At 44.4% G+C, this 14,890-nt stretch overlaps 1 protein-coding gene across 2 annotated transcripts in view; it reads right to left on the bottom strand.

The window, feature by feature from the left end:
- SNX7 (sorting nexin 7) overlaps nucleotides 1-13,878 on the bottom strand; it is a 56,102-nt gene extending 42,224 nt beyond the window's left edge. Inside the window, exon 1 of one of the 2 annotated variants that reach the window (XM_081946562.1) lies at nucleotides 13,574-13,878. In XM_081946562.1, coding sequence (XP_081802688.1) covers nucleotides 13,574-13,762 — 189 coding nt within the window. In that variant the 5' untranslated portion in view covers nucleotides 13,763-13,878. The remainder of the gene's footprint in view (nucleotides 1-13,573) is intronic. The other variant, XM_081946561.1, reaches the window with a different exon arrangement.
- Nucleotides 13,879-14,890: the final 1,012 nt, after the last annotated feature.

The following is a 14,890-nucleotide window of genomic DNA, read 5'->3' as shown; positions in this document are numbered from 1 at the left end:
GCAGCATCCTGAACTGTCTGGCAGGACCTTATAACTTTCTAGAGAAGCATTGTTTCCAGGACATTCCTTAAATTAATTCAGAATCCATAGTAGACTTATGTAATTCTTTTCTTAACACCAATAGCACTGAATCTGTCTAGATCACACTTGACTATTGTTTACTTACACTTCATCATTAATACTTACACAACTTTATTTCAAGCCACACTCACAGAGCCGTGAGTGATAAGCCATAGCGGCACAGTGGTTAAAATGCAGTATTGCAGGCAAATTCTACCACACTGCCAGCAGTTCAATTCTCACTGGCTCAAGTTTAACTCAGCCTTTCATCCTTCCCAGGTTGGTAAAATGAGGACCCAGATTGTTGGGGACAATATTCCAACTCTCTAAACCGCTTAGAGAGGGCTATAAAGCACTGTAAAGTGATATATAAGTCTAAGTGCTATTGCTATTCTTAGCATGTTGTTGTATTTTCATATCCTGCGGATGAGTGATTAAGACTGAAAGAATGTGGATTGTCTAAGAGGCATCAACTGGGACCTCATCTTCTCATAATTCACATCCCTTGACTATACTACACTACATGACACTAGTTCTCAGGAAGTCATTGTGCTAATTACCTTGAACTGAAGGTAATCTGATGCAACTAGAAACATATTTTTTCCTTAGATACAGCAAAGAAAGGATCTAAGAATATGAATCCCAACTTTCGTGCACAACAGGAACATGATATGATCCACGTTATCATCTTCTAAGACTCCATTCAAAGTTTTTGTGCTCCAGGGGCATCTTTATGCCACACAGCCAAGCGTTTTCTAAAATGTATGTACTTCGAGTTTATATTTTGAGTAATAATCTGGATTATTAAACTTGACAGTTTTAAGATTCTCATTTTTCACTACTTAGAGACCTATTTTATTTCCACTGAGCAAGCAGCAAGGAATGATATATGAAGTCAATTTGTTTCCAAGTATTTGTGTGCTAAGAAAATAATGTTTTGGTTAGGCAGCAAACTTTGCAGATGAATACATGGAGCAGTATGACAACAAGGGAATTTCCTTCCTATTAATATTGATTTTCCAGGAACACTTCTATTAATGTTTGCAAAATCCGGAGACAACTATAAGCTGTCTTTAAAATAAGCGATACAAGCACCTGACGCGGTATTTCAAGGCTTTGTTGTCTAAAATTTTTGGAGTTAGTTAGCAAGCTGTGTTCACGAAGGTTTGGAACTAAACGCTCAGTTGATTGGAGAGCTGGCAAACTGATCTGAGAAAGTGTAGGTACTTAACTGTAAAATAAGCTGAAAAGCTCTAAAAGAAGGCGAATCTTAGACTGCAGTGATTTAATATGTGAATTCCATAAATCATTATAAGCTGAAGCATTTACTTTCCCCACCCTATTGTCTCTATGAGAAAAAAAATGAAATGCCTCATTCCAGGACTCGCCATTCACTACCTATAAAATAAAATCATTCCTGAAACTAAACCAGAATATCAGAAAATGGAGAGCAGAATATTTATGATTACTCTTTCCCTTGCTCTTAACTTCCCTTTTCTGCCAAATCCTCAGAGGTCTGAAATACCACGTTCCATTTTGCAAAACCCTAGATCGTGCTTTGTTTCTATATCCCTAACCAAAAAAGAAATTTTAGGGGGCAAATAGTGGATAAAAATTGTTGTTCAGATTATTACTGCTATTATTATTAGTATTTTGCTTTTCTGAATCAGTCATAGAAGGTGGCTGGGCCATGATTGATCTCAGAAAAATATGCAAGATGGGATCTGGTTAGTGAGCAGTTAGGAAAAACCCTGGACTGTAAGTAAGATTGAGAAGTATTTTTTAAAAACTTTTAAAAACAGAGACGCAGTGGCTCAGTGGCTAAGACGCTGAGCTTGTTGATCAGAAAGGTTGGTGGTTCGACTTCCGGTTCTGGCGGCTACGGCGACGGGCAAGTTCCTTGCCCGCTCCCGCTCCCCGGTGGGCTTCCCCGTCTCTGGGGGGGCACAGGACGCCCCGGAGAGGCGTCCTGCCGAAGGAGCGGCTCGCGGAGGACCCTGGCATCGGCAGCGGCTGGTGGGGGCTTCTCCGCTTTGCTCCAGGCATTGAGGAGCAGTCTCGGAGGGCGCGCATGCGTCTCGCTCCAGGCTGATCGGACGATGCAAAATTGAACGAAGCAGCGGCGGTGTGGTGAGATGCTTCCTCTCCTCATTCCCTTTCTTCTGATTTGATGGACTTTTCAGCAATTTTAAACTCTCGGATTTTCTTGGAGGTGCGGCTGGAGGGAGGGGGATTTCCCCCCCCCCTTGGACAAGCGGCTTGAGAAAATTTTGCTTTCGCCCCCAGGGGAAGGAGGAGGGGGGAGAGCCAACCAATGATGCCTCACCCCTGTAAAAGTGATTTTCACTGGATTTAGCCCCAGGACTTATTGATGACCTGAGAACTTTGTGAACTTTTTAAAACTTTACTATGCCTCTGAGCCCAAAGCTGAAATTAAGAAACAATTAAAGGAAATGAAAGAAGAAATTAAAGAGAATCAAGTCCAAATTTATAAGAATTCACAGAGACTGGACCTTGTGGAGGGTGGGGTGGCGGAGGCGAGGGGGGGGGTAGAAGCATTGCAGAAGGGAAACAAAGAACTTGATATCCAACAAATGAAAACAGAGTTTGAGAGAATGTCCTTTTATCTTAGATTTCAAAATGTTATAGAAGCGGATGGGGAAAATATAAGGGACATTATGACTAATATTTTAGCTGAATACATACATAAAGATAAACAACAGATGGAATGGGAGATAGATCTGGTCTATAGAGTGAATTCAGCATATGCCAGAACACACAATGTACCCAGGGAGGTCCATATTAAATTCCTTAGGAAAAGCACAAGAGACGAAATTCTGGGTGTACAAAGGGGGCAAGCATTGACATATCACGACAGGGAGATAACCATCTTGAAGCAGATCCCCAAAAAAATTAGGGAGAAAAGGAAAAACTATTCGCAATTGGTGAATAAATTATACCAGAAGGGGGTGTGGTTTAGATGGTTGATGCCTGAAGGTATGCTGATATTCTGGGAGGAGACAAGAATTAGAATCAATACACCCATAGAGGCACAGGCCTTTATGGAAAAAAACAAAGCGAACCTAGAAAAAACAGAAGACTCTACAACGGTTATACAGGACACGGGAGGGGCCGGAGCTCTGCCAGCGGGGGGAGAAGGGGCAATACCAAGAAAGCTCAGATCACAAAAATGAATAAGAAAAACACGTTGTTATAAACAGACCGAAAGTAATAATGAAATTATATGTAGACTTTATATTATAATATATAAATTGATTGAAAATTTTTCTAGAATATGCTGATTTTATATGATCATGTATTAATGTTTTATACTTAGATGTACTTAATGAGTTTGGAGGGAGGGGGTGTCTGCCACACTTGCAACTGCCAAAATTTGTACACCATTCCACCTACCCTTTTCCCTATAAATGTTTAAAAAAACCAATAAAATTCTTTGGATATATATATAAAAAAAGAAAGGTTGGTGGTTTGAATCCCTAGCGCTGTGTAATGGAGTGAGCTCATGTTACTTGCCCAGCTTCTGCCAACCTAGCACTTTGAAAGCATATAATAATGCAAGTAGAAAAATAGGGACCACCTTTGGTGGGAAGGTAACAGCATTCCGTGCACCTTTGGTGTTTAGTCATGCTGGCCACATGACAACAGAGACGTCTTCAGACAACTCTGGCTCTTTGGCTTTGAAATGAAAATGAGTTGGGAACAACTAGCAAGTGTGCAGGGGGAACCTTTTTTTTAAAAAAAAAAACACAATACCCTCAAAGAAGGGAATTGCAAATCATCTCCATATTGTTGCCAAGAAAACATTGTGTGATGTGTTTCTATAGTTGTCAGAAATCACACCTGACTTTCACATTTTTTTCTTTCCTGAAGGAGCCTGACATTATGAAACAATAATCCCAAATAATCAATAACAGAACCTTCTGCAGTAAAACATTAACAAAAATGAATTCAGCACCCTCATTTTCACTCACTTCCCTGCATTCAATAACCTCCTCCTAGACAGTTCTTAGAAGGTGTTTGCACTTTTTTCTAAATAAACTTTATGAAAAGAGAACGAACAAAACAAAAAGATTTGCCACAGCTATCTGCGATTTAGCATTACATCCTGCAATATTTAAATGAAATATTTAATTTGCTTAATATCTACAGTATTTCTAGATCAATCTGTTTCCAAACAAGGACGACAGATTCCAAAAAGCACCAATCCAAAATGGGGTATTAGGAAGGGATCTCTGGCTTTCGTGGCTGTTTGGGCAGATTCCACCTCTTGCTAAATATTAATTTTTGAGCTCTATTGAGATATTACTGGATTCACATTTTACTGGTTCACATAGTGTGACTCATAAATAGAAAACCTGATTTATGATAAAGATTTATATAGCCACTCATCTTAAGCAACATTAAGCAACAACACAGTCACTTTATCGGTAAGGTGGGCACTGTTTAAATTTAACAAACATACCGTATATTAATAAGTTTCTTATGCACATTACAAATATAGGTAATTTTCCAGCAGATGTAATATGTTTACCCCCAATTATTTTGGATTTCAGTGCCCTTTAGGCCAATATTGCCCAAAAAAATTTAATGGAACTATGTTATCTATCTTTCCAAGCCATATAAATATATTTGAGATATAGTGATCCCCTCCAAGTCACCAGGATTCGTTTGTACAATACACTATAATAGGCTTAAATGAAAGTGAGATTGGGTAATTTGTACTTCAACATGTTGTGTGACTGTCCTCAATTCAAACTTGGCAGAAGTCCGACTAGATAAAGATCTTTACTACATTTTAGAAAAAGGTCATTTGAAGCAATTGATCGCCTGTATCAACATGATAATATAGTCCCCTCTTAAATCCACTGCAGTTTCAACCGAACACTTCTTTCTCCATTTTCCCATAGCTTAATAGATACCTGGGTGTTGACACCATCAACATTTATGCACTGGGAATCGTAATAAATTTCCATTGGGTTGGAAATCGTAATAAATTTGGGTAAGGTGATGAGAAGTTGGCAATGGAAAAGAGAATAGGAAAGGGAGAATAGGTTGGGTTACCCCTTCGCACCAACCCATCTTTTTCAGATATGAATAAACGTTATCCCACTTGTCTTGCCAAAGTCCAATCAAGAAACATTTGATAAATATCTAAGGTTAAACAACCTTACATATACTACATCCAAGTATAAAAATATTCACTTTTAGTGTTTACTAGAGGAAAAAATGAAGATGATCCTGTACAAAGAATGGAAATATTTCCTGAACTGGGTTTATTTTTAAACATTAGGAAATGTATAAAAATATTCATTTTTAGTGTTTACTAGAGGAAAAAATTAAGATGATCCTGTACACAGAATGGAAATATTTCCTGATTAACTGGGTTTATTTTTAAACATTAGGAAATGTACAAGTCATAAATGATTCATTAATGTCTTTTAGGCTCATATTCAATAGCAAATCTAGTACTTTATCTGTAAGATGCTGACGTTTAGATTTTTCATTCCATAAATTTCTGTCATACACATAACTGAGCACAGTGTTTCAAGAATGAAAAATGTCTGTTGTCTTGTACAGCTACTCTAGAAATGTTATTTCCCTTAATTTTTAAGAAAACACATTAGGATTTAAGATTTGTCCTGATGAACATTAGACTTCAAACCAGTCACTGGAACAATGTTATAGAATAGCAATTTTTTTACATTATAGATCTACCATGGAAATAATTCATCTTTGATGCATTTAAAGATTATCACCATCTGATCACTAAATCCTCACAAACCCAATCAGTGTTTCTGATAGATTACAAGCTCTGTATCAGTGACTTGTTGTTTTCTAGATATTGCTGACCTACAGCTCCCACCATTATTTGCAATTGTCCTGCTGGCTCCTTGAGTTGCAATTTAGATAAAACTGGAGAATTATGGGTTAATTATCCCAGTTATATATAGACCTTCTTGCATCAGAAATAGCCCTTATTTTTAGTATTTGCCTTTGTTCAAGTTGGTTGTACCACATAACTCTGGCTTTGGTTATAATTATTAGACTCTTCTCTCAAGGCCTTCACTATTTCCTATTTTTCTGTCGAACCACAGATTACTTCTTCGACATTGACTAAGTTCATACATCATGCTACATCATAGGTTTTGGCTTAATGGATTGAACAAATCATTAATGAGTTGATCTCTGAGGGGGAGCTGGACCTTGCAGGGATAACGGAGACCTGGTTGGGCCACGAGGGTGGTTTACCCCTCGTGGAAATGTGCCCACCAGGTTTCCGTGCATTCCATCAGCCTCGGGCCCTGGGTAAGGGTGGTGGGGTGGCGGTAGTTATACGGGAAGGTCTAGAGCCGAGGGAGTTCACTGTTCCTCAGATATCCGGGTGTGAGTCCCTTGGTGTGAAATGGGGCCCAGGGAGGCAGGTGGGTTTGCTGATTGTATACTTGGCTCCTCGCTATACATCAGCGGCCCTGCCCGAGCTCCTCGAGCTGATCTCGGAGACGGCGGTTGAGATCCCCAAGCTTGTGGTTATGGGGGATTTCAACCTGCCGTCGACGGGAGCAGCATCTGAGGTGGCTCGGGAGTTCATGGCTTCCATGACAGCCATGGGCCTGACCCAATTAATTCAGGGCCCCACACATGATGGTGGCCACACACTGGACCTTGTTTTTGTATCTGAGCAGTGGACGAGTGATCTGGGTATAGGGGACTTGGTTGTCACACCCCTGTCATGGTCAGATCACTCATGTCTCCGGCTGGACTTCCCTGGCGCTACACCCACCGCGAGGAGGCGGGACCAGACGGTCCAAGCTGGTACCGCCCCAAGCACCTGATGGAACCGGATAGGTTCCAGACGGAGCTTGGGCCATTACCTGTAGCCCTGACCCGCGCTCGGTCGGAGGACCTAGCGGCCGCCTGGAATAGGGCGGCGGCTGGGGCCTTGGACCAGGTTGCGCCTTTGCGACCTCTCCTGCGACAGCGACCCACCCGGGCTCCTTGGTATACCGAGGAGCTGAGGGTGATGAAGCGCCATAGGAGACGTCTAGAGAGCAGGTGGAGGTCCTCACGCTCCGAATCTGATCGAACACAGGTAAGAGCCTATTTACGGACCTACCTTGTGGCATTAAGGGCGGCCAAACGTAGATATTGCGCCGCTCTTATTGCGTCCGCGGATAACCGCCCAACCGCCCTGCCGCCCTGTTTAGGGTGACCCGCTCCCTCTTGTCACAGAGGACGCGGGGGGCACCCTTGCAGGGCAGAGCAGAGGAGTTTGGGGAATATCTGCAGGACAAAGTCGCTCAGATCCGGAGTGGATGGGCCCCCCTCAGTGGACCAGACGGGCCGCCAACAGCGAGTCTTGTGAGACCATCCTGGGAGGAGTTTGATTCTGTTGCCCCCAAGGATTTGGATAGGTTGCGTGGACGGCTGCGACCCACCACATGTTTAATGGACCCGTGTCCCTCCTGGTTGGTACTGGCATCTTGGGAGGGGACCCGAGGCTGGCTTCTGGGCCTGGTGAATGCCTCATTGGGTGAGGGATCCTTGCCAACCACCTTGAAGGAGGTGGTGGTGAGGCCCTTACTTAAGGGGCCTTCGCTTGACCCAACGGAGCTAGCTAATTACCGTCCAGTCTCCAACCTTCCCTTTTTAGCGAAGGTTGTTGAGAATGTGGTGGCGCAGCAGTTTCCACGACACCTTGACGAATCCGATTATCTAGACTCACGCCAGTCCGGCTTCCGACCCGGGCACAGCACGGAGACAGCCTTGGTCGCGTTGGTCGATGATCTCTGGAGGGCCAGAGATAGAGGTTGTTCCTTTATCCTGGTCCTATTAGACCTCTCGGCGGCTTTTGATACCATCGACCATGGTATCCTATTGCGCCGGTTGGAGGGGATAGGAGTCGGAGGTACCGTTCTGCGGTGGTTCGGCTCCTACCTCTCCGACCGGAAGCAATGTGTGTTGACAGGGGGACAGAGGTCGACCCCGAGGCCACTCACTTGTGGAGTGCCACAGGGGTCGGTCCTCTCGCCTCTCCTGTTCAACACATATGTGAAGCCGCTGGGTGAGATCATCCGTGGTTTTGGGGTTGAGTGTCACTTCTACGCTGATGATACCCAGCTGTATATTTCAACCCCAAACCACCCCAACGAGGCTGTCGAAGTGATGTCCCGGTGTTTGGAAGCCGTCGGGGTCTGGATGGGGGACAACAGACTTAAACTCAACCCCTCCAAGACTGAGTGGCTGTGGCTACCGGCACCTCGGTTCAGCCAGCTGATTCCATCGCTGGCCATAGGGGGCGAACAATTGCCCCCTGTGGAACGGGCGCGCAATTTGGGCGTCCTCCTTGATGCCCGGCTGTCAATGGATGACCATGTGGCAGCCGTGGCAAGGGGGGCGTTCCACCAGGTTTGCCTGGTGCGCCAATTGCGCCCCCTACTGGACCGGGATGCCCTACGCACGGTCACTCATGCGTTGGTGACGTCCTGCCTGGATTACTGCAACGCTCTCTACATGGGGCTGCCCTTGGGACGCGCCCGGAGACTGCAGTTAGTTCAGAACGCAGCCGCGCGGGCTGTGATGGGGAGTACGAGGTACTCCCACGTAACACCTCTCCTGCGCGAGCTGCACTGGCTACCTGTGGTTTTTCGGGTGCGTTTCAAGGTGCTGATTACCACCTTTAAAGCGCTCCATGGCACGGGACCTAGTTACTTGCGGGATCGCATCCTCCCACATACATCCCTGCGGCCAATTCGCTCACACAGAGAGGGACTTCTCCTGGTGCCGTCCACTAGGCAATGCCAACGGGCGACACCAAGGAGTAGGGCCTTCTCTGTGATGGGCCCAACCCTCTGGAATGACCTCCCCCCCGACATTAGAACCACTACTGACCTCCGCTCCTTCCGGCAAAAATTGAAGACTCACCTGTTCCGATTAGCAGGCCTGGCATAATTACAACTGTCCCTCCTGGCAAATGTATTAACTGGTTATTTTAGGGGTATTGTTTTTAACCTATTGTGTGTGTTTTAGGGGTTCAAAATCCTATATTTATATATATTGCTTTGTACAGTTCTTTTAATTCCATTTTTAACCTCCTCCATTCCAACTGTACATATTCAATTTTTATTGTATTTTGATATATTTTGCATGGACTGTACACCGCCCCGAGTCCCTTTTTGGGAGAGGGGGCGGTCTAGAAGCATGAATAATAAATAAATAAATAAATAAATAAATAAATAAATGTGTTGTTTAATAGCAATGTGCTAAATCAAGAAGAAAAAGCAATATTTTTGGATTACATTTATTAGAAAACATGCTTAAAGAAACAAGATCTTAGCCCAAGACTTAACATCTTCTTGGCTTCTTTGAACTAAGCAATAATCTACCTGTTGCAAGTAGATGTTTTGAAGATTGTTTTGAATCTGTAATCTAACATCTGTAATTGCAAGTCTCTGGGACAGAGGCAAAGGCTTTCTCTCTATTGCAAATATACTTGAGAGAAGTCAATTCAATGCATCTCTGATGGTCTTTTGGTAAATATATAAAATATTTTCTTCAGGCATTTGATCTCCATTTCCTCAGGTTTCCCACCCTGTATCTTATTTGCTAGCAAAAGACGAAATAATAAACTAAAACTATAAATACTAAATAAACTGAAGTTAAACCATGTCTTGGACCTGCCTAGCATCAAGGTTTCAGGTATTTTGATCAAAGGTTCAAATGCACAAACTATGGCAGACACTCATTTCTTTTTCCAAAAATTCCTATTTGCCCTGCAGATCAAACCTTGAGCTAAAGCACAGGATATAGAACAACAATGCTCAAATTTACCATGGTGGAGCTTATTTTGAGTAGATTATTTCTAGGATTGAATGTATAAACCACTCAGAGTACTACTTTTGAGCTGATTCCTTGTATTTGTGATGTGGCCTTTTTATTACTACCCTAAAACATACATGAGTTCAGTTAGTCTATAAATGAGAAGTGACTTCTCCAGAGAAGGCTTTAATTCAGGGAAAGTTGAAAGAAAGAGAAAAAAAGATAATGACAGCAGCAAGGTGGATACACTCAATTGCAGAGATTAATAGATGCAACATTGGAAGACCTGAAAGACCAGGTTAAAGGCACATTGTCATGGAGAAAATCTACCATATGTATTTGGTCATGAAGAGCTGACACCAATTGAATGGCACCTGTACATAATCAACCATAGCAGAATTAAGAACACAGATTATTATCACAGCTGTTTGTCTCCCGGCAAGTGGGCAAAAGGTTATTCACGGAGACAATGGATCTTCTGAAGGTTTGTAACATCTGATCTGCTCATCCTTGACATTCTCAAGAGGGGCAGGATCGACAGCCATACTGAGTGTATCTGCTTTGCACAAAACCGAGAGAGGTTGCATGGGTATAAAGTCCACAACATATCATGACAAAAATTTTGAAGACCTATGGACAGATGACACAACTCACAGAATTCAACCCCAGATACAGACAACACAGTTTGTTTCACCTGTTTGACTAGTTTTTCACACTTCAGCTAATGCAACGCATCAGCCATACAGAAAGCACCTGTATCAACTTGCCTGATTTTTCAAAGGATAAGGAGTAGGTTTATGAGAAAACAGCAGAGAAGATTTCTGTGAATTGGCAGCTAATTCTTTTTGGTAGCAGAGAGAACATTTAGTAGCAGAACCAGAGAGTTATTTAAGTTGCCTGCAACTTTCAGTTCCAATTATGATCTTTCACTGAGGACTTTGTTTTCCTAATGATCAGTTGCAGCATGCTAACTACCTTGAGAGAAAGAAAGAAACTAAATTTGCCCCACATCCCTTCTCCTTCCAAGTAATGTAACTAGTGCAATACACAAAAATGAATGAATAAACAAATCCCCAAGTCCTGATTTTCCCCAACTAATTCTCAGTCAATCTGATGAAAGAGAATTTGCTTTTGAAATTATTTCAGAAGAGAAGAAAATTCAAAGATACATGCACTTGCACTAATTTCATGCCTAGATAGCCAAGGAGTGTTTGTGAAACTCCTGGTTTTCATGATACAATTATCTCTTCAGATGTCTGCACCCTTCCTTGTTTCCAAACCTTTCATTAAATCCCCAGGGAAAGCATTATAAAACAACTCTTTCTGTGAACCCCCTTCTCCTCTCTCAGGTTGGAAATGAAAGCCAATCAGAAAGCCTTCTGTGTGGGATATATGGCAAAATAATGATATAGCAACCCCATTCCCTACTCCAAGTATAAAACCACCAATAAGGAGAAATCTGAAAGAAATTCTGAAGCACTCAAGGTAGAACTTTTTTGAGAATCACTAGGTCCATTTGGATGAGTGGCTTCAAAGTTTTTGAGATATCCCCTATAAAAAGTAAGATGGAGGCAAAAGCTCCAACAATCTTGGCAAAGGCAAACCTCCCTTAATTCTCCTCAATGCCACTTGCCAGTCCTGGCAATGGTTCATAGTCAGCATATCTTGCAAATGTTCTGTTAGCAGGAGGAAAAGCAAACTTGATGTCATTGTCCTGGGCTTCAGAACAGGCGAAATCGGCCAGAGAATACTTCCATTTCTCCTAAAGCTCAGCACAACACGAGGGAAGCAGAGAAGGCAAATTTTTGTTATGTCAACTTTCATTTCAAAACAAAGCATACTCTCCTTTTGTTGTTCTACAACAAAGATTCTTGCAATGTCAGATATTTTTTCTGTGCTGTATTCTCTGTGTGTGGAAGAAGGGCCAGTGGTGACCACAAATTATGTCTTGCTAGTGCGACAAATAGTAATTTGTGGAGCCTGTCTTTTCTGGCATAGTAGCGACAGTGAAGGACAAATCCAGATCAAATTCCTGAACAGTGCCAGAACTATAGAGCCAAAGGCAAGACTCAAATCTCTCTCTCTCCTATTATACTGTGCCTCATTACAAAGGTAATCTTGTTCTCAAAGAAAGGGACATTAGCTACCTCCAGTAACAGTCTCGAAATGCTTAGCTCAACCCATGAACCCAGCCTACTTCATCCCCAGGCCCTCTCTCTCATCTGCCAAGCATGGAAACACAGCATCAAGATACCACAGTGCCTATGCAGAGTGTGGCCCAAATATTTTATTCCACTGCAGCCTGCAAATACATGAAACGAGGCCAAGACCCACAGCAGGCCTTTGGCAGAAATCATCCTTTAGCTTGGATCCCTGAAATGCAGCTTGCTGCCTTTTACATGTGGCGGATTCCAATCTCCATTATCCCCTGCCAAAACGGTGGTGCTTGTTGGGAACAATGGGAAGTGTAGTCTGACAGAATGCTTTACCTTATGGAAAACTGTTTGGGATCTTAATTTTTTGTGAGCTGCAGAAACAATATCCGTCAGAAACAGTATAAGAGCCTTGATGGCAGTGGTTAGAATATAATATTAGAATGTAGTACTGCAGGCTAACTCAGTGCTCACTCCAGGAGTTCGATTCTGAGCAGCTCAAGGTTGACTCAGGCCTTCCATCCTTCTGAGGTCGGTAAAACGAGGATCCCGGTAGTTGGGGGTAATATGCAGACTCTGTAAACCACTTAGAGAAGGCGGTAAAGCACTGTGAAACGGTATATAAGTCTAAGTGCCTGTAGAGATTCTTAGTCATTCAGGTCATGGTTGTCCCAAAGGTGCTTTACCAGGAGGCAACTGGACTTGGGATGAATACCCTTTCTATAGATTTCCAGAGAAAAAAACTGCAGCCTACAAGAACCAGGAGCGCCATTTAGATGACCCTGAGGACACAGATAAACATCCAAGTGCTTCAAGGACCCTCTAAAAGGATGCAAATGACCAGCAAGGAATATAAATCCTTCCATTCCTCACTATCCTGTCAGAGCTGAAGAAGCTTCTTGGATGAGAAGTGAAACATCTTCAAAGAAAAAAAACACCCAAGAAAGTCCATTGGCCTCCTGATAAAGCACCTTTGGCATAAATCTAAGCGCTATCGCTATCCTGAAAGGGGGAGGGCATTCTTAAAAAGGACACTCCCTTATCCCAAATCCTTTCCAACTTGTCCTGCTTCTTCTGGGCAACTTGGAAGCCCTTCATGGAACCACAAACCCAACGCCAGGGGGCTTCGGCTGTCCACTCGCTCTATCCCATCCTCCTGCTCGCTACCTAAATCGAAGGTGGTTTCCTCCGAGGGCTTGTTAGGGCAGGCCGTGTTTTGCAAACTTCTGGTCCGGGAAGAACTTCTCCCGCTAAGTTCCTTCTCTTTTGTAGCCTTGGATGTGGCCGCCACAAGCGCAACAGGGACAAGCGAGCTTAGCTCGGCTCCAGAGTAAAGGGCGGGGCGTGGGGGGGGGGGACTTTCCACAAGCCGCAGGACGCTCCCGAGTGTCCCGGGGTTCGTGTGAATGCAGGGAAGGCGGCGAAGGGAATCTGCCCTAATACCCCCAGCGCCCCACGGGGAAAGCGGAGGGCCGCCGGGCTCTCCGGGAGCAGCCGGCAGCGGCTCCCCCGTGCGCCTGTACCTTGCTGAACACTTCCAGGTCCTCGTCGTCGTCGAACTCCAGCAGCTCCGGGGAGGAGGGAGGCAGCAGCGGCCGCGCTGAGTCCGCGAGGGGCGCTGGCGGCTCGGCGCGGGCTGCCCTGGCCTCGCCACCAGGAGGAAGGGAGGAGAACGGCCGCGGGGACTGCGATTCGCCCCGCTCGCCCTCCATCCTTCCTGGCTTGTGTGTGTATGTATCTGCGGGGCGCCGTGCTCGGGAGGCGGACGATCCCGGGTTTGCGCTCCTCCTCTCGGCTCGGTAATTGGCCGGCGGAGCTCTCGGCCGCCCCCTTGCTCGCACTGCGCAGGGGCGGAGAGAGACGGAGGAAAGGCGGCGAGCGGGGTATCCCCTCGAAGTCCCGACCGGGGCCGGCCTTCGTTTTGGCGCCTAGTTTTAATATCGCTGTTGGTCCCCTCTCCGTCTCCATCCTGGGAATGCCGGGAAAGGCAGAAGACGGGTGGGGAGCGGACGCCCCCCCCTAAAAACCCCTCTACTACTGAGGCTGCCTCAGTTGCTCCCTCGGGCAAGCCTTTTAACAGGTGCGGGTGCGGGGGTGGGATGGGGAGGCATTTGGAGATACAGGTAGTCCTCAACTTGCGATCACAATTAAGCCCCAACTTTATCTTGCTAAGTGAGAAATGTATCACTTAGTGAGCTTTGCCCCGTTTTACGACTTCTTGCCACACTTCTTAACTGAATCACTGCTGCTCTGAAATTAGTAACATGGTGGTTAAGTGAATCTGGTTTCCCCGTTGCTTCTCAGAAGGTCGCAAAAGGGCATCAGATGACCCAGGGACACTGCCACCGTCATAAATGTGAGTCAGTTGTCAAGCATCCCAGTGTAAATCACAGGATGCTGCAACGGTCGTCATATGTGTGGAAAATGGTCATAGGTCGCTTTTTTCAGTGCCGTTGTATTTTTGAATGGTCGCTAACTGTTGTAAGTCGAGGACTACCTGTACTCCCTCTGCCCTGAAGAGCAATTCAGCATAATCCCATGGAAATGATGCTTGTAGACTGAGGATGTTTGAACAGGTGAAACTTTGCTCACCATACCAAAAAAAGCTAACGGGGGATTTTGAAGGTTTCCATACTTACAGTAGGTATAGAGCGAGAATATTTTGGTATAGGGCCTTACAAGAGTTCATTTAGTGACCAAAGTTAGAAACGCACTGAAAAAGAGACTGGTGACCAGTTTTCACATTTATGACCCTACTGGTATTCTCATGGTCATGCGATCAAAATTCAGACGCTTGGCAGTTGACACACATTTATGATAGTATCCCAGGGTCATGTGAT

The sequence above is a fragment of the Natrix helvetica genome (genome assembly GCF_964273705.1).
Source record: "Natrix helvetica genome assembly, chromosome: 3".
In the NCBI taxonomy this organism is placed as follows: Eukaryota; Metazoa; Chordata; class Lepidosauria; order Squamata; family Natricidae; genus Natrix; species Natrix helvetica.
This window is presented reverse-complemented; position numbering and strand designations above follow the sequence as displayed.